Below are 21017 nucleotides of genomic sequence, written 5' to 3'. Positions count from 1 at the left end.
GTTTAACTGATGCACCACATTAAAGATGTGTAATTTTTTTGTATGATTTGTTGTCCAAACTCAGGAAATGTATCGTCAGTGTTTGAAACTGTTGCTGGAATGATGTATGACAGAAGTACAATATTTTCATTTGATGTCATATCATAGTTCGTTATGAGGGAAATGAACTATGCTTTTAAGATTTTACATGAACCTCAGCCTGGAGGGTGGTAATGAAAAATCCTGTTTCAACATTTAATAAGTGTCAACTGTGAATATTAGTAAATTGCTATCCTCAGATTTATAATATTTTGATGTGGGAAAATACCATATTTTATGACATTTCATAAAAGATCACTCATTTTTTATTATTTTGCTAAAACTACCAATTTCATGTTATCTTTCACATTATTGGTTTTGCAAAATTTTGCTGGCCTTGGGTGTAATAAGTGGCCAAAATTCCTGTAAACTTGTATCCGCAGCCTATTAAAATCAAAGCAAAAAATATTTTAATTGAAAAAATGCCGGTATTCACTGTGAATGTAGAAGTGAAAAATAGTAAGAACCCATTGATGTATTGTAACATGAAGTATATACAAGCTAGAAATTTGATGTTTCAAGTGTTTTTTTTTTAATAACTAAACAATGTCTTGGTTCATAAAAATTTGAATTTGTAGTATGAGATGAACTAATGGTCCTCATACTAATGCATGTAAAGATTGTAGTCAGTTTTGGTAAGTACGAGGGTGGTTTGAAAAGTTCTTGGAATGGAATAGAAAAAAGGTACTTTTTTTATCTTGCAGTGTAGTCTCCTTGTAGATTAATGCACTTGGTCCAACGATGTTCCGGTGCCTTGATCCCACCTCGAAAATGAGTTTCCTCCAGGCCTGCAAAATAGTTGTCAACTCTGGCTACCAGTTCTTCTTTTGAGGTGAATCTTCGTTCACCAAGAAAAAATTTGTTTTGGGAAGAGGTGGAAGTCTCACGGGGCCATATCAGGTGAATAAGGCAGATGTGGCAACAACTCATACTGTAGTTTGCATAATTTTGCCATGGCAGCGGCACATGTGTGCGGGCACCCATTGATCCAGCGTCAAGAGACGCAGCTTCCATCTTGCAGATAATTTTTTCATTTCCCTGATTCTTCAGTTAAAATGTGATACACCCTTTTAGATGACATCTGGCAAGCATGGGCAATTTCACGCATTTTCAGTTGGCGATCCTCCGTGACCATTTTGTGCGCTTTTGCAATGATTTCTGGAGCAGTGACACATTTTGGCCGAGCACTGCGTGGATCATCATCTAAGCTCTGCCGACCAAATTTAAATTTATTTGTCCACTTGGCAGTAGTTGAATATGAAGGGGCAGAGTCCCCCAGTGTATTTTGGAAATTGGTATGAATATCCTTTTCTTTCATACCTTTCTTTACGAAGTACTTAATCATTGCTCGAATCTCGACCCCCCCCCCCCCCCCCCCTTTCTATTCTTTCCTCCCCCCTCCCCCATCTTTGCAAATCACTACACGGGAACAACAACAGAGCCATGTCGCCACCACAGCTCTTTTTCAAGAGCACTGAGATGGCACGTGTTTGCAGGCATCAGTCCAATGAACGTCACATGAACAACTCATTGCGCTAGCGCTGACCCCTCGTGGCGATTCTGAGAACTTTTCAAACCACCCTCGTATTATTGATTGTTTCCATTACTACTTGTAAAATTAAGATCCATATCTGAGAGATTTGCTAAAGTCATCATTTTGGTGACTCGGTGCAAAAGAAGGAAGTAAATAAAATAAACACTACAGCAGTGATTCTGTGTGCCATAGATTCAACAGGTCTGTGGTAGCTTTTCAGAGGTATGCAGCACCAAGTGTCTAATCACAGGTCACTCAATTCCCATAAATTACAAGCAAAGTTGTGCAAAGCTGGTGCTTGATAGCATACCAGATGTGTTCAGTAACATTCAGTTCAGGTGAATCTAGTGCTAAAAACATAAATGTGAGTTCATTATGACTCTCCTCAAACCACTTTAACATGTTTCCGGATTTGTGATATGGTTATGGTTATCCTATTTAGTACTATGTGGGAAGCAAGACCTGTACAGGTGCATGTTCCCCACCCCCCTTCCCACACACACACACACACACACACACACACACACACACACACACACGTTCTCTCTCTCTGTCTCTTTGAAAATCTGCATAAATATTTTCTCTTGCAGGTGGTAAGAGAAAACTACCACTTTCTCATCGCCAAATACTAGAAATTGATGCACCTTTGAAGCCCAGGAAAACTTGGAGAGAGCAGTTCAGTGCTGCAGTTTCCCAGGCAAAAGATCCCAAGGTTATTGATACACACAGGATGGCTCTTAATCAAATAGTTAGTCTCTCTGATGAGGTAAAGGACTTGAGAAATGATAGCCGCCGAAAATCGGAGACTATTGGTATGCTTAAGGAACAGGTAATTTGAGTTATTTTATGTGGTTTAATATTTTACCTGTAGGAACACTACAAAATCTAGCAAATACTTAGGTATCACAGTTTCTGTTTTCCTTCTTTGGTAGATGATTAACTGAAATCTTTGTCCCATAATCCCTCATTGACAAGACAACTTGTGTTTGCATTGTAAGGTAGCAAAAAGCCTGCTTTGAGAAATTTGTGCACTTAGGTATAAAGATAAATTTTTGTATGATTATCAAATTATTGATTGTGATACTTCCAATCTTTGTAAATTTTTATGAATAATTAGTTACATTCATAATTGGAATAGAATTGTTGTACTTATTTTATACCATTCATAGTGACCATTTTACATTTTGAATTTATATTGAAAATAATAATCATGGGCCAGTAAAGGAAACACTCCAGGTATAATTGCTTAATCACAATGTATTATATGGTTGAAGTGTTGTGCACATGCCAATAAAGTGCAATTGGGTGATTTGTAAAGCTGTGAGACCGGGCGTGAGTCATGCTTCGGTAGCTCAGATGGTAGAGCACTTGCCCGCGAAAGGCAAAGGTCCCGAGTTCGAGTCTCGGTCGGGCACACAGTTTTAATCTGCCAGGAAGTTTCAAAGGGATTTTTTTTTTTTACATAGTTAACAGCACTGTATTCAAGAACAAGATTTTGGCAGTAGAATGCAGTAGTTTGTCTACGTAGGCTGGAAACTACTGTAGTGCCATTGAAATGAGTATCTCTAGTCTGAATCCTGCCAGTTGCGAGGTGAGGAGCATAATGTGTTTTATTCTTGCAAAGGGAAATACACCATTCCTGATTGTTTTAATGAAGTCAAAACTGTTTGCGGGATGCTGTGATACATCATACCATGTATAAAAGGGGTGTTGTGAGTTCAAAGCTGACAGATGAATATTTATAGTTAACAGAGGATTGGGCTGCCCTCAATCGTGGCTGCTGAGATGATGAAAAAGATTGAAGAAATAATTCTTGGCAGTGGTTGATTGACTTTGGATAAGATGAATGCAGTGTTTCTAGAACTCTCCGGATCCCTTCCGCATGAAATCTTTACTGCAACACTTGGTTTTCGAAACTTGTGTGCCAGGTTGGTGCTAAAAGAACTTGCAGATCAACACAATCAAGAGAATTACATTTTCACTGAATTTCCTGAGTGCTTTTAACTGGAAAGTGAGCAATTCCTTGATTCTGTTGTGACTGGCGATGAAATGTGGGTGGCCACCTAATTACTTATTTACTGAATTATTTAAAATGATAAGATTAAGTCCATTAGGGCCCCTCTTACATCTAACCGGGCATTCTGCCTGCCAAGCCAGAGACAGTGGTCACAGTGGTCATGCACACGTGTGCGTGTGCGCATATTGTCTAATTTGGATGGAGGCCTTTTGGCTGAAAGATTATTGTTTAACAGTTTTTTTTGTGGTGCCTATTTGCGACTCAGCATCTCTGCTATATGGTGAGCAGCCGAATACCCTTTTCATAATATTGTCATTATTCCATACTGGATTTTCCGTTGGTATGTTATGATAACGATATAGGTAAAGATAGATTGTTACTTATCATAAAGATGACATGTTAAGTTGCAGATAGGCGCAGTTAAGACATACAAAGATTTTGGCCACAGCCGTCATCAGCAAAATCAAAACACACACCATTCATATGTATAAGTGCGCACGCCTCATGCATACATGACCACCAATTCTGGCAGCTCCGGCTGGAATGTGTTCTGGTCGGAGATGCTGGAGTTTGTGGTCGTGTGTGCATGAGATATTGTAACAGTGTCTTTTAATTGTGCCTGTCTGCAATGTAATGTCTCTTCTTTACAGTAAGTAGTAATCTGTTTTTTCCTACATTCCTAATACTCCTACCTGGAGTTTGCATTGTTTGATATATTATGATAAACACATTATACAAAATTTAGAAATTAAAATTAAGATATTGCAGATAAAAAACCTCCTACACCGTTTATATTCATTCGTAAATATAATGATAAATACACTCGTGCTCATAAATTAAGGGTAATTGCAGAATGTGGTGCTACACAACGTGGCACTACACAAAACTGCCACTAATAGCATATTCACATAGGGAACACACACAATACAGATCTGCAAGTCCACGGTATTGGTGATAAGTTGAGTAAACCATCCCGAAACACATGTGCTACAAAACACCACTGTTTCCTGCACATGTATCCCAAAATCAATATGGGATATGATCATCATTCACACGTACACAGGCCACACAGTAGGTTGGCATACTCTGGATCAGGTGGTTGAGCAGCTGCTGGGGTATAACCTCCCAGTCTTGCACCAGTGCCTGTCGGAGCTCCTGAAGTAGCCTAGGGGTTTGAAGACGTACAGCAATACGTTGACCGAGATCATCCCAGGCATGCTCGATGAGGTTTAGATCTGGAGAACAGGCAGGCCACTTCATTTGCCTGATACCTTCTGTTTCGAGGTACTCCTCCATGATGGCAGCTCGGTGGGGCCATCCATTATCATCCATCAGGAGGATGGTGGGGCCCACTGCATCTCTGAAAAGGCGGACATACTGATGCAAAACGACGTCCCGATACAGGTGACCTGTTACAGTTCCTCTGTCAAAGACATTCAGGGGTGTACATGCACAATCATAATCCCACCCAACACCATCAAACCATGACCTCCATACAGGTCCCTTTCAAGGACATTAGACATTAAGGAGTTGGTATCTGGTTCCTGGTTGACGCCAGATGAAAACTCGGCGGGAATCAATGTTCAGACTATACCTGGACTCGTCCATGAACATTAACTGGGACCACTGTTCCAGTGACCATGTACTGTGTTCTTAACACCAGGCTTTACGGGCTCTTCTGTGACCAGGGGTCCGTGGAATGCACCTTTCAGGTCTCAGGGCGAATAAAGCATGTCTGTTCAGTCATCAGTAGACTGTGTGTCTGGAGACAACTGTTCCATTGGCTGCTGTAAGGTCCCGAGCAAGGCTATCTGCAGTACTCCGCGGCCGTCTGTGGGCACTAGTGGTGAAATATCGGTCTTCTGGTGGTGTTGTACACTGTGGACGTCCTGTACTGCAGTGCCTCGACACGTTTCATGTCTGCTGGAATCGTTGCCATAATCTTGAGATCACACTTTGTGGCACATGGAGGGCCCGTGCTACAACCTGCTGCGTTTGACCAGCCTCCAGCCGCCCTAGTTTCTATCCCTCATAACATCATCAGTATGTGTTCTTTGAGCCATTTTCAACACACAGTCACCATTAGCACGTCTGTAAATGTCTGCATACTTACTTGCTGCACTGTATTCTTGACATGCACCAACACACCTCTGCATATGTGGACTGCTGCCAACGCCACCGTGCGACGACCAGCAAATGCACCGCATGGTCATACCCTGAGGTGATTTAAACCTGCAAACCACCCATTGTTTCACCATGTATCAGCATTATCCTTAATTTATGAGAATGAGTGTAGAAAGTACAGGAAGTTAGGTTTTAATTATGAATGCGGGCTACAATTAAACAGGGTGGGAGACGAGAATGGCGAGGAGACGATTGGAAATAGGAGGTGGAAACTGTTGGATGGAGAGTGTGGGGACAATATGTTACCGTAGGTTGAGGCCAGGGTAATTACGGGAATGGAGTATGTGTTGTACGGATAACTTCCATCTGCGCACTTTAGAAAAGCTGTTGGTGGAGGGAAGGATCCAGTGGCTCAGGTAGTGAAGCAGCCATTGAAGTCAAGAGTGTTATGTTCAGTTGCATGTTGTGTTACAGGGTGGTCTATGTTGCTCTTGGCCACAGTTTGGCAGTGGCTGTTCATCCTGGTGGAAAGTTTGTTGGTAGTCAAACCAATATAAAAAGCCTTGCAATGACTGCAGCAGAGCTGGTAAATGACGTGGCTGCTTTCACAGGTGGCCCGGCCCGATGGGGTAGGATAAACCTTTGACAGGACTGGAATAGGAACTGCTGGCTGGGTGGATTGAGCAGATTTTGCACCTGAGTTTTCCACAGGGATATGATCCTTGTGGCAAAGGGTTGGAATTGGGAGTATCATAGGGATGGACTAGGATGTTATGGAGGTTGGGTGGGCAGTGAAACACTGCAGTATAATCTCGCTGAGGGTCTTCAGAGATCTGAATGTGGAACTTAGTGAGTGGTATCTTAAAATGATGTGCAGACAAGTACATTGGCACAAAGCAAGGGGAACTGAAGCTGGTGTACTCTGATGGCATCTGTAGTGCCACCCATAGGAATAAGACAAGTCCTGTAGCTAGCATGACGTGTGGTGGAGCCTGCTGGCAGCCTTTCTATGAGTTGTGTCTTCTGCTGAATTGTGTGTGGTGTTTTATGTGCAGTCTTTAGTGTCTGTTGTATGTGGATCACCCACAAGAAGAGAAAACTGCCCAGGTAGTGAAGAACGATAGAACGTTATTTCAACTCAGGAGGTAAATGATAACGTGAGCAACGGAAACAACTTCCTAGTGAAGCCAATATAAATATTATCTTGATCCGCTGCCCATTGGCATGGGCAGTCTAGGCTGGTCAGGCAGTTCCCTAGATTCTAATGCCGTGCACTGCATTCTGAGGAATATAGTCACTGCTCATCTGAAGCAAGACATGGATGGCAAACCCAGAACTCGCACTGACTGATGAGCTGTGGGGTGGCATGGTAAAAAGGCCACCCGGTGGAGGAGCACCAGGAAATTGATGGTGCCCCCAATACTGCAGTGGCTGTCATAGGCAAGATGGGAACTGTGTCAAGTTGCAGGTGTTTTGACAGAGTGCAACCTGCAGCAATGTGTTGTGTGGTGTGTGGCTATATGGTAAGGCACCAGTCAAAAGCTACATAGTAGACATAGGTATTATCAATACTGCACAAAACGAGCTGTTCTTAGTGGTTCAGTAACTAACAAATACTCTTCTGGTCCAGCTGGATGATAAAAAACCCAGTGTTGGAGGAGACCACCTAGACTGTAAGAGGGAGAAGAATTGTCTTTCAACAATTGTGGTTTGGAAATGAGAAACCAGAAGTCAGATTAACAAATTCCATCACAGGATTTATACTAAACTTAGTATGGGGGAATGGAGAATCTCATGCACTGTGAGTTTGGTACTGTATTTCTTCCTGTTCCTGTTCTTAGACTTGATATATTACTCACAATACAGAGGTGTCTAAAAACTTCAGTAATTTCTAGACGACACAAACATTATAAGCAAGGTCCCCAAACTAAAATATTTCAGATACTGCCTATATGATAACCCCATATGTCTATTGCTGTTTTGCAGCAAGTGGTGTATGTCTTAATCTGCAGAAATTTGAATAAAAATCTACAGTTGTAAGAAATAGACTTTAGTGGTCATGCAGTAAATGAATTTGTATTTATAGTGGAGTCAGTGTAAGGTAATTGTGTATACTTTCATTCTGTGTGATATGAATTTATCTTCTGGGGTGAAGCAGCTAAATATAACAAATTTATTGTGGAAAACTGAGAAATAAGAATATTGTATTCTGCAGAGAACCCTTCATCTCTTAGAGGCTTTCTCTAAATCTAAGTATTCTTGTGAGCACATCCCAGTACAATGGCTGTCCTTATTTGGTGAGTAATAAGAAAACAGGTTTAAGTCAACTCTGATTTTTAGTGGCGACAAGACAAGAGACTCAAAAAGACACAAAGAAAAAAAGTATCTTGTTATGTACTCTAACAGATTAAGAGATTATTTATAGTTCAAGATTGAATACTGCTGTTAGTAAAATAAGTATTGATGTTCATTGTAATTTGCTCTCTAGTCTCAAAGGATGTAGGTAACTAGTACACTTTTGCAATTAAGAGTTTACTCGTGTAAATTTTAAGCAAGCAGTAGTTTGTAAACAGCAGCAAATTAGTATAACTGGGAACATGGCAGCTTTTATCAGAGTTGTTGCTTTCTTGCTAGTTGTATTGTTTTCATTTACTGGCCTTCGAAGTACAAGATGGGCATATAAGTTTACTAAAACTCCTTGCAGCTTACAGATTTCCTGCAAGCTACACCTTTTCATTAATGTGTACCTTGATACCTTTCTGAAGGTTTTCTCTTGTGATGGGGATTTGTTGAATATAATATAAATGTAGATAAATAAAAATCAAAGGTAAATATTTTGTACAGTGCATTATAAAAAAACAACTTATCTGCTAATGTAGATAACAGTCCTTTTTTCTGGCTTTTATCCTATATTTTCTTGGGTTAATTATTGGATTTGGCACTGTTAGCAGTAGAGGATGGCCGGATGCCCTTCCTGGCATTACCCATTGTGCCCCTGCCCACCACAGGATGAAATTTGTGTATTCCAGCTGTCTGCATTCAGTTTTATCCTGTGTGAAAGTGTGTGAATGTTTTCTAAATGTTAGCTTGTCATGTAATGGAGGCAGGATCTGGAAAAAATGCCTAAAAACCACTTCCATGTTGGTCAGCCCACCAGACCTCATCGTTAATCTGTAGAGTGAAAAATCAACATCCCTTATGGTACTCAAGATATGTGGAAACTTTCAAAGTTGATTTTTTTTCAAGAATTTTTGAGAATTGCATCTGACTGCTTTGTGGGATTGTTATTAGAATTCTGAATTTCACGTAACCGTAAATATAAAAATAGCTCAATAAATACAAATCTTAAAAATGTGGGAGGAAAGGAATGGGGGAACTACTTATAGATAAAAGAAACCACTGCCAGTCATGACCTAGTAGCAGGTAATGCTTGTTACACTGATATCGGTCATTACAGTTGCACTATAGAAACAGTAATTTCAGTTTCAAATTCCTACCGACCAGGCCGTAGCTGTAGTGCTTCTAGCAGCTGGGATGAAACATGGAAATAAGTGCATATGGGAATGTTCAATAGGCCGATCTCAACAAACAATTTTAACAAACTTATGTGACAGTAAAATTTGTTTGAAAACAATAATACACAACAGTCATCATTTCACCCAACCCATTGAAAACAATAGTTCCAGAGAGTCAAAATAATAACTAAAAAACCTTTAAAAATGTGGAAAAGAAGGGAGCTAGGACATTTATTATGACAGTTGATTGTTAGGTAAGATGTGTTTACTGAAACATTAACATACTTGTTTTTTTATTGCTTCTGGTAGTTCACAGTATGTGTGACGTTGCCAGTTTTAAATGAACTGTTTAATTTTTCTAGGTTTCAAAAAAATCTAAAAGTTGTTGCAAATTATTTATAATGATCTTCTAGATGGCTTTTTCAAGAGAATAATCAATTGTCTTTTATGGTTTGTATAGCCATTTGTGCAGGCTTATGAGAGCCAGGACAGTCTCTGGGGTAAGTCTCATCATGCCTCGTTATTTGACTACAGAAAGTACTCGAAATCTTCTTTAATCTTTGAATGCCAGTGATCGGTATCGATTACTTTCTGATCGCTGTTAACTTTCGACATCAGATAGCACTGCGTTTAATGGGTCTAACATGTCAAAGTATGAGATGATTCCAGCATTGGTTACACACAACACTCACTCAGTGATTGGCGACTCCCTGGAGTGCTGTCTGCACAATGACCATATAGGTGAAATTTGAAGGAAGGTCAGCGTTGGCCGTAATATTGATGGTTTATTGATAGCAAAATCGATTTTCAATCACATAGTGATCATCTTCAGTGCTGTGGTGTACAAATTAAACTCATAGGCACTGGTGTCAAGTTATTATCAGTAACCAAAGCTAAGAAGTGATCATAATAACTCCGTTAGTGAGTTATTGTGATCATTTCTTAGCTTTGGTTACTGATAGTAACTTGATCCCATTGCCTATGAGTTCAATTTGTACACCACAGCACTGAAGGTGATCACTATGCGATTGAAAATCGATTTTGCTATCAATAAACCATCAATATTACGGCCAACGCTGTCCTTCCTTCTAATCACTCAGTGTATCACTTCTGCTCTCATAAACATAAATGCACTAAACAGTGTTGTCTGATATTTTGTATTAGCAGTGATGACAAATAAATTAATAATACTGGATATCATGTAGATTCTATTGATTCATGTAATCCCATCAGCTTGCTGTGAGTCTTCGCAGTGTGCACATATGGTTTGTGATGTCAAGTAATCCCATCAGCTTGCTGTGAGTCTTCGCAGTGTGCACATATGGTTTGTGCATAGCAAAAAACTCGCACCTTAGAAAAGGAATACCAATAGTACAGGCATTGTATAAAAAGTAATGAGTCCAAAGTCAAGAAAATGTGTTAAATGTATTGCTACAGACAATTAAACTGAGACCCTCGGGCACTAACACACTTTTGCTAATGAGTTTTTCATGCTTGGAAGTCGGTGGAAGTCCCATTCTTGAAAAATTTTCAAGCAGTGAATCAGAGTTACTCTAACCTCTGCTACAGTCTTTTAGCATTGTCGTTTGAGGGATGTCTACACCTGAGGGATCAGGAAGAAATCCACTGGGGCCATATTGGGACTGTAGGGGGTGGGGGGGGTGGGGGGGGTGGGGGGGGTGGGGGGGGTGGGGGGGAGCATTCAGTGCCATTCCAAGCCAGGTAGTCATTAATCACAAACCAAGTGTGGCTTGGTGCATTAGCATGAAACAGCTTTCACTTGGCAGGTCACACAAACAGGATTGTTATTTCTGTTTCTAGCATCCTGTGGAAACCTAATATACTTTATTTTGTACAGAGTGTCCTTTCATTTTATCCCTTTCCACCACTCTTGTGCCCTGCTGTAATTTCATGGCGTATATTACCTTAAAAATGTGAGACAATTTTGTTCCTAACAGATACATTATTGTGATACAGTTAGCCAACCGAGGAAAGGAAATTGAACGACTCTCACAGATGTTGGATGGTGGTCGCTCACTGAAAGCTTTAAGAAATGATGGTGCTTCTCGTGAAGCTGAACTGCGGATTTCAAAATTATCCATTGAGCTCCAGGATCTGGAGACAGCTAATAAAGAACTGGAGGAACGACTTAAAGGTATGTTGTTAGGTATATGTTATCATGGTTTCATTTCTTGAAAATGCACAATAATATTGTGTTGTCACATTTCCAAATTTGACTCCCCTCCCCCCTCCCTCTCTCCATAACACACACTTTGTGCTGCCTTCTGTAGTGAAAGACTGAAGACAATATTAGAGACTCAATGGTAATATCACATGACAATGAAATCTTGTATGATATTTCTTGACTATGATAATCTTGTAACAACAGAGGTGATGGTGAACTGCCAGAGAAGGTTGCTTCTGGACAGATACAATAAAACTGATTGCAACCTACAAATTCAGTGGGAGCATCTTCTGCTGTTACACCATTATGTGAGATGACTCTGTCATCTGCAAGAAATAATGATTATAATAATATACTAATAATGAATGAATTTCATCATAGTCAAACAGGAAGTTGGTAACCAAAAACTCACATTCAGTCATGTCAACAGCAGCTGTAGGAATCTGGATGTTTCCTTATGATTTTGTGCCTGAATTTCATCCTGGTCATTTGCAGCACAATTGAATAAAAATTTAAAAAAATAAAAATAAAAACTCTATGTTATCTTTCCCTAGCAAGTTTTGAGGTGACTGTTAACAGTAGACTTGGCATTAAAAGACAAGCACTGTGCCAATATAGAGTCTGATGTTACAGCTGTAAAGTGCTCTTTCATCACTCAAATGATGATTAAGGCAGACAACCCATAGCATAAAAGATAACACAGTTGTAACTTCTGGGTGAAAAAACCTTCCAGATGTTGAGAAATTCAGTTTACAAACTCAGTGCCATATCATATGTGTGAATTATTTGGCATATTTAGTTGAATGGTCATGCAAATATCAAGTAAATTTAGTAGGATAATTCAGCAACATGCCAAGAAATCAGAAAAAGATAATGGAACTGCTAAACATTTCCCACGGTGCTGCCAAGTCTCTCTCTACTAAAACAGCAGGAAAAGCCGATTTGTTTCTTGAGTGAATGTGAATGTCTCGTGCTTCTAAGCACTGCTCACACTGCCCAGACTTCAGATATTTAGTGCAATTACGTGTTGAGCTGAAAGAGCACAAAAATTCCAGAGGTCTTATTCTGACTTTTTGTTACTAGCATAAAGGGCTAAAATATAATTAGGAAATTTATTAGATGCGCTTGTCACTGTCTACATGATAGTTGAAGAAGTAGATTCCAAATTTAGTTCCTGATAGTTTCTCACTGTCAATTCCTTTTGGGCTGTGAGGATGTTAGTATGGAATTATCAAGATGTAGTTGCTAGATGAACATCAACAAAAGTAAAACAAGGTTAATGGAATGTAGTTGAATTAAATCGGGTAATGCTGAGGGAATTACACTAGAAAATGAGAGACTAAAAGTAACAGATACATTTTGCTATTTGAGCAGCAAAATAACTGATGATGGTGAAAGTAGAGAGGATACAATGTGAAGATTTGCTATAGCAATAAAAGCTTTCTGAAAAAGAGAAATTTGATAACATCTAACATAAATTTAAATCCACAAATTTACGTGGTCTGGACGAGGCTACCATGCAGTAATAGATTAGGTGATAATTAACCAAAAGTTAGCTCAAAGTATAATAGACGCTCAAGTATGTAGGGCTAGAAATACGAATACAGACCACTAGATTGTAAAATAAAAATTCTGGCTATGGTCAAGATGGAAAAAGCAAACAGACTATATAAATAAAAATGTAAGTGTTCATTTGTTCAAAATCTTAAATCTCCGAATGTTCTTCGCTGACAGCTTTGAAAACATGACACAACTTTGCATTTGAATACACATGTGTTTTTCTATACCTACTAGAGTGCCATATACAATGTATAAAACTATATGTAATAACTGTCAGGGAAATGTAAAATGCAAATGTTTATTTGTTCAGTATCCTAAATTTCTGAACATTCTTCACTGATTGCTTCAGAATTTTGAGACAACATTGTTTGAGAACACATGTGGTTTTATATGCTATCTTTTAAATATGTATAATATATAAGTAAATATTTAATATATAAAGAGGAACTATTATTACCAAAAGTCTTGGAAAGTTCATGACAAATTTACTTCAAATTCTTAACAGTACTCTAATGAACAAAGATAAAAAATACTGAAATGTTTTTAGCAAACAGGAAACTTGTATTTATGGCTTATTGCCTTATGATTAGAATACTACTACAGATTCTGAATTTGCTGTAACAATCTACAAGGCTGAAAGTCAGAGAGAGGGGGGAAGAGGATGTGGTGAGACGGGTGGGAAGAAATGGACATTAAAAGGGGCAGATAGGAGAAGGACAGAGAGAGGAGGGGCAAGTTGGTGATGGACAGAACCTGGGGGACAGGGGGGGGGGGGGGGGGAGATTGGGACATATATCCAATTTCCATACACATTAGAAACATGTGCTTTTTCTTTTCTTTCTTTCTTTTCCATTTAACCAGACTGAGCTAGTAAGCAATAAAAATAAAAATTAAAACTAAAACAATTTAAACAAAAATTTTAAAAGTTGTATATGTAATAAGAAGAGATCTTCAGTAATTTATATCACAGCTAGTAAGTTAAATACCTACTGGGAATAGTATGATATTAAAATGCTGTAAAAGCAGATAGCAAGTGTAGTGCTAGATGAAAAACGTCGAACAAATCAGAAAAGAGGTTTAAAAATTTGTAACAAAGACATACAAAAAACCAGAAGCAATAACCAGAAAGCATGTAATGAATGCTTACAGAAGAAACCATTAGAAGTTTAAGAGCAATCCCATTGGAAAAGAAATCAAGCAAAAGTGATGATAAGCTCAGCACAAAGGATATTGTGGGACATGTTTGTAAGCAGAGATTAACATTATAGTCATGTGAGACAAGAAATAGCATACAAGCTAACGAAATACCTAAGCAAAAAAAGAGAAAGATACCATAAACCTAAATTTAATAGAGATGTCTGATTGGATTGCACATTATATAGGACTGTGGTACAATCCCCAAATCAAAGTAGCAGATGATAAACAAAACTGCAAGGAATAGCTTTTATACATTTGTTGGAACTGAACACTGTTCTAAAATGCGAAAATCACCAGGATTCAGTGAAATAAATTCTGAACTGATTAAACATAGAGGAATTTTCTTATAATTAAGAATGCCACAGCTTTTTAACATGGTGTGGGTAAAATACAGGTTACTGGAGGAATGGAAGATAGCAACTGTCACTTCGCTGCAGGGGAATAAGTATTCTGAACAGTGGCAAAATTATGTTTGTAAATGAAAGCCTTTGAAATAGCTTGGGTGTAATTGTAACAGTGGAATTAGCAGGTTCCTGAAAGGGAACAATGTTTTTACACTGAAACGGATAATACAAGGGAGACAAGAATTTAATCTCGGTAAAGAGACAACACCTCGAATAAAAACAAATGAAGGAGTAAAACAGGGTTGTAACTTTCCACCTTTCACCAACATTATTCAATTTCTATATAGATGATGTGATCAGACAATGTAAAAGAGGTAGAACACGATCAGGCACAAATATTGGAAGAAATAAACATGCTAATACTATGTTGATGAATTACAAAAGGCATTACATAAACTAAATTAAATAAGCAGAAGCTACAGTCTGATAGTATCTGTAAATGAAACTAAAATTATGACCTATTTAGGTATTTAGCCAGTATGAGCAAAAAGAACCCTTAATAATAAACCTATAGAACAGGTAACACAATTCCAGTATTTAGCAAGTGAACAAGATGTTTATATACAGAAAAAACTAATACTTAAAAGCACTTATGTGGCATAATAAGAGCACTTAAGGGTAAAACTGAAATGTTATAAAGGCATCACAGTCTCCACATTTTGTAGAGCACATAGTTGAGGTTAATCCATCAATAGCTGCAGATGGGCACTGAGTTTTTTCCATGATTAAGGATTAAAATGGCACTATCTCTATACTGTGAAGGAAAATCACCAAGCCAAATACAGTTGTAGACTCTGAATAGATACTCACATTCAGATGTTGGATCATCTGATTATAAACTGAATCAGGGCCTTGGGCCATTGTGTTATGAGTCAAGAGACTGAAGAAGTTCCTAGTCGTGGAAAAGTTCGTTATATGGTTCAGGCTTATAGGGTTTAAAGGACGGGGACATGCCTGCAACTTCTCACTAATTCATTCACAAGGTAGTCAGGTAAGAATAATACACTAACACTAATCCAAAGTGTGCTGTGAAGTGGTCAGCAAGAAACAATGCATCAGTGAAGTGCCACCATTGAGGAGGAGATGCGGAGCAATTTGTGATCTTTGGTGGCCCAGTAGATTATGGGGTGGCCCGCACTTTGAAGAAGCAGCAGGTGTTCCCCAGCAGGAGACATTCCAGGTCTCTTTAACAGCCCAAAATAGCTGTTGCAATGTCTTTGGTCTGCCATAGTACCAACTGCCAGTGGAGAGGGCCAACAGAAAGGGCTTAGCAGTTTCAGCTCTGTGAATTAGACAACCTCGTCAATACAATCAGCTGAGATGGACCGAAGTTAGTGGCAGAGGTATAAAATTGCTAGTTGACTCTGCAGAGAGTCCAACATGACAATTGGTCCATCAGGCAGTGACAAGGAAGTGACAGGATAACCAGGAAGTGATCACTGTAACAAATATTATCATACAACAACTATTCTAGCTAAGCCAGGAGACTGGGGAAGAGATTGTAATGTCAGTAGCAAAAAACGTGCAGTGTGTCTCACTAAAATGGTTATGGCACAGTCATTGAAGATGAACAGATCAACATCAGTAAAATGTTTGTCTATCAGAAGGCCCCTACTACCAGGTGGTGTGGTACTGCTCCACAAGGTTTGGTGTGCGTTGAAGTAGGGGAAATGGGAAGGAGGAATTAAGATGGTCATCTCAAGGTATGTAACTGTTCCGTCTGAGGGTAAATGAACTATGTAAACTGTGATCATTGTGATCATTGTGGTCATTTACACTTGCACTGTTATTGCTTCCAGTGTGGTAGGGAGGGGAATAACCCACTGACATCTGTGTAATCAACATACACATCCCTCCAGATGCTCTTTTGAGGTCAGTATGTTTGTAACAGAATGCTTAGCAACCTCAAACATATGAAGAATGTTCACTATTGAGATGCATATTTTGGAGAGCAACACAGACCAAACAGGGTGAGAATATTTGTTGTTGCATTTCTGGTTGTTGTGACAGTAATACTCATAGTATTTTCATTGTATTGTCAAAGCGAAGATGTCCTGGTAAGGTGTAGAAATGCCAGGAGTACATATCAAGCAACAGGATCACCCTTTCTCACTGGCCGGGATGGAATGACATTGACACCCACGGGTTCAGATTTCGGTGACATGGGGAAATCTGGCACCTCCAGGATAACTGGTGTAGCCTCCTCCTGCAATTTCTTCTCTCTCTATCTCTTTGACTACTTTAGAGAGTTGGGACTCCAGTGAGAACTCAAAGCTGCCTATGTGGGGGTTAGCCATTGAAGAGAAGCATGAAGCTCCGTTACCTGCAGTCAGTTGTTCCTTCAGCCACTGGCTGGTGTCGGGTTACTTCTGTGCAGGTTTTCGGTTGTAGATGACAGAGGGGTGCACTTCTCTAGCTGGATGTGATGAATAGAGGTCTCCAAAGATGGTGAAGCAGGATTACAGGAAGTAAGGGCGTGTCTAGCTAATGGGCTAATTTACTACCTACCAGAGGTCAGCAGTGAGTGAATGTTAGAGTAAGTACCAGGTATGACCTGGCTACAGTAGTGTTGAATTGTTGACACCATTGGGATGAGATATAAATGATCATACTTTTTCTGAACCTCAAAATACGGGAGGGATCGGAGACCTTCAGCTCCTGGATTTTACATTGATTAATTAGGGCAGCACACTTTGGGAATCAGGGAAGATGGTTGTCTTCACAGTTTATGCAGAAATGTGGTTGATCACATGGTGAGTTTGGATGGATCAGCTGACCACATTCCCCATAAACTGCCTTGTTCATACAGTGGGGGGCATTTAAAGCAGTGCAGCAGTAGTGGGAAATACGGCATTCACCACCATGGGAGACCATGATTTTTAGTTTCTCAGGAAGTGAATCACCTCTTGAAAATATCAATGTTCCAATGTCAGCCTTGTCAGTGGGCCTTGATGTACATGATGTATGGAGTGGATGCCATGCTTCCCCAGGTTTTCACATAATTCCTTATCTCTCCACAGCATTACATTCTGGTGATAAATTAAACCCTGTGCCATGCTTAGGATCTTACAGGGTGTTATGGTAATGGGTACATCACAAAATTTTGTAAAGAAGTGTAAAACTTTGTAGTGGGTAGAATTAATTTTTGAATTACGGCAGAATCATTTCATAATCTACTGAGGGAAGGGATTTCTCCAAATGTATTTTCAGTATTTCAATATTCTCCACAAAGAACATCACCTTAGAGATAGAAAGGTTGCTTCATCAGTCTGGGTGCAGATTGGAAGCTAAGTTTCTACAGTTCACTGGATTTTGCTTTTCTCCCATGAGATGGCTAAGGAGGAAAAGTTCTTGGGGCCATATATCATTATTGAAACCTTTAAAGTAGTCTGAAGAGATTACCATAGTCTCACAGCTACTGGCTGATAACCATGGTCTTTTGACTGTGTCAGAAATCAACATGATATCACCTGTTGTGAATGAGGACTCTCTCCATGGGCACCAACTATCCTATCAATGACGTTGTGGTTTGATGGCCAATCTGTTTTGGCCTGGTACCCCCAAATGGACAGTCACCTACTCCTTGGCACGCATTTTGAGGTAACAGCTTGAGGCCTTTGCACATTCTAATTGTCAGGTGACACATAATCTAAATCCTACATTCCATGGAAGATGCATTGGCAGAAATGGGCTTTTTCTTGGCCACCAAGGTTCCCAGAATAAAGCTCTTTAGATTTTTTCCTGTGAATATTATTTGAAAGATGAAGCTGAAAAAGAGAGTGCAAACGAAAGAGGCAAAATGATCGTTTATATTATGAACAGTATTGGCTCTATAAAAGAATATCAAGATGACCTCAGAAGAGCTACATGTGGCGTTCTCAAGAGAATTAGAAAGTGCACTGAAGTCAAAGGAGAAATTTTTGAAAGTCAAATTTAAACATAATCATTTTAATTTGCTTAACATCCTCTGAGTATTTGTTTGGGTTACACTTAACAGCTTTATTTCTGTAACCAATTAAAAAATGAACATGTGTTGCTTGGAATGTTTTATTAAAATTAGTCTATACTACCACTACTGCCACCTCCTAAAATATTTACTATGCAGCCTGAAACACCCTGCATATTCCTTTTGGCCTTTCCTTCTTTGCTTAGTAATGACTTACCTTCTGAACTCTTGAGATTCACACAGCTCCTTCTCTTTTATCCAAAGGTTGCTTCAGTTTTTTTGTATGTGGCACTTGTTTTTTTCCCCCATAGTAATGCATGCTTCTGTAGCTTCACATTTCTCCTCAGGCCATTCCTGCTTAGCATTTCTCCTACAGCCATTCCTGCTTTGCACTTTTATAGTTCGTGTCAACCTCATTTTTAAGACATCTGTATTCTCCTTTGCCTGCTTCATGTGCTGCATTTCTCCTGTCATAAGCCAAATTCGCTATCTCCTGTGTTATTGAAGAATTTCTACTAGGCCTTGTTATTTTGCCTATTTGATATGCCACTACCTTCACTACATCATTTATCGCAGCTACCCATTCATCTTCTGTTGTAACCCTTTTCCCTGTTTCTGTTACTTGTTTCCTAGTGCTCCCTGTAAAATTATTAACATCTTCCAGTTCTTTTAAAGTTTTTCAGACCCTCTTTCGTTAATGCCCACCTTTCTGCAGTTTCTTCAGATTTACTTTGTAGTTCATAATCTTATAAATTGTGGTCAAGAGTACACATCTGCCCTGAGAATGTTTTACATTGTAAAATCTGATTTCTAAATCCGGCTTACCATTACATAATAAATGTCTCCAGATCTCCTCTACATTTACTACCTTCTCTCATGATTCTTAAAACAAGTGTTTGCCATGTAAAATTGCACTCTGTACAAAATTGTATCGAGCAGTTTCCTATTTCATTACTTTTGCTCAGTACATGTGTGTGTACTATTTTCCTTCTCTTCCTTTTCCTTGTGTCAATTTCAACACTCCAAAAATTAAACATGTCACCTAACTATTGGGAATATTTCTTTTATCCTATCATGCATTATTTGGCTATTTGCCTTCTGCAGATCTAGGAGGCATATAAACTTTTACTACTGTTGTGGGTGTTGCCTGTATCTGTCTTGGATGTGATAACTTGTTCACTATGCTGTTCATACGGCTGAAAGCAAGGGGAAACTACAGCCGTAATTTTTCCCGAAGGCATGCAGCTTTACTGTATGGTTAAATGATGATGGCGTCCTCTTGGGTAAAATATTCCGGAGGTAAAATAGTCCCCCATTCGGATCTCTGGGCGGGGACTACTCAGGAGGACGTCGTTATCAGGAGAAAGAAAACTAGCATTCTACGTATCGGAGCATGGAATGTCAGATCCCTTAATCGGGCAGGTAGGTTAGAAAATTTAAAAAGGGAAATGGATAGGTTAAAGTTAGATATAGTGGGAATTAGTGAAGTTCGGTGGCAGGAGGAATGAGACTTCTGGTCAGGTGAATACAGGGTTATAAATACAAAATCAAATAGGGGTAATGCAGGAGTAGGTTTAATAATGAATAAAAAAAATAGGAGTGCGGGTAAGCTACTACAAACAGCATAGTGAACGTATTATAGTGGCCAAGATAGACATGAAGCCCATGCCTACTACAGTAGTAAAAGTTTATATGCCAACTAGTTCTGCAGTTGTTGTTGTTGTTGTTGTTGTTGTGGTCTTCAGTCCTGAGACTGGTTTGATGCAGCTCTCCATGCTACTCTATCCTGTGCAAGCTTCTTCATCTCCCAGTATCTACTGCAACCTACATCCTTCTGAATCTGCTTAGTGTATTCATCTCTTGGTCTCCCTCTACGATTTTTACCCTCCACACTGCCCTCCAATGCTAGATTTGTGATCCCTTGATGCCTCAAAACATATCCTACCAACCGATCCCTTCTTCTAGTCAAGTTGTGCCACAAACTTTCCAGTTCTGCAGAAGACGAAGAAATTGAAGAAATGTATGATGAGATAAAAGAAATTATTCAGGTAGTGAAACGAGATGAAAATTTAATAGTCATGGGTGACTGGAATTCGACAGTAGGAAAAGGGAGAGAAGGAAACGTAGTAGGTGAACATGGATTGAGGCTAAGAAATGAAAGAGGAAGCTGCCTGGTAGAATTTTGCACAGCGCATAACTTAATCATAGCTAACACTTGGTTCAAGAATCATAAAAGAAGGTTGTATACATGGAAGAATCCTGGAGATACTAAAAGGTATCAGATAGATTATATAATGGTAAGACAGAGATTTAGGAACCAGGTTTTAAATTGTAGGACATTTCCAGGGGCAGATGTGGACTCTGACCACAATCTATTGGTTATGAACTGTAGATTAAAACTGAAGAAATTGCAAAAAAGGTGAGAATTTAAGAAAATGGGACCTGGATAAACTGAAA

At 39.2% G+C, this 21017-nt stretch overlaps 1 protein-coding gene across 1 annotated transcript in view; it reads left to right on the top strand.

Moving 5' to 3' along the window:
• The window catches only part of LOC126094905 (centrosomal protein of 135 kDa), a 402349-nt gene that overhangs the window by 61301 nt on the left and 320031 nt on the right, over nt 1-21017 (top strand). The window contains exons 4-5 of the mRNA XM_049909544.1: nt 2203-2441; nt 11246-11423. Coding sequence (XP_049765501.1) covers nt 2203-2441; nt 11246-11423 — 417 coding nt within the window. The remainder of the gene's footprint in view (nt 1-2202; nt 2442-11245; nt 11424-21017) is intronic.

This window comes from Schistocerca cancellata, chromosome 8 (assembly GCF_023864275.1).
Source record: "Schistocerca cancellata isolate TAMUIC-IGC-003103 chromosome 8, iqSchCanc2.1, whole genome shotgun sequence".
In the NCBI taxonomy this organism is placed as follows: Eukaryota; Metazoa; Arthropoda; class Insecta; order Orthoptera; family Acrididae; genus Schistocerca; species Schistocerca cancellata.
Note: the sequence above shows the minus strand (reverse complement) of the source record. Positions and strands in the feature narration are given on the sequence as shown.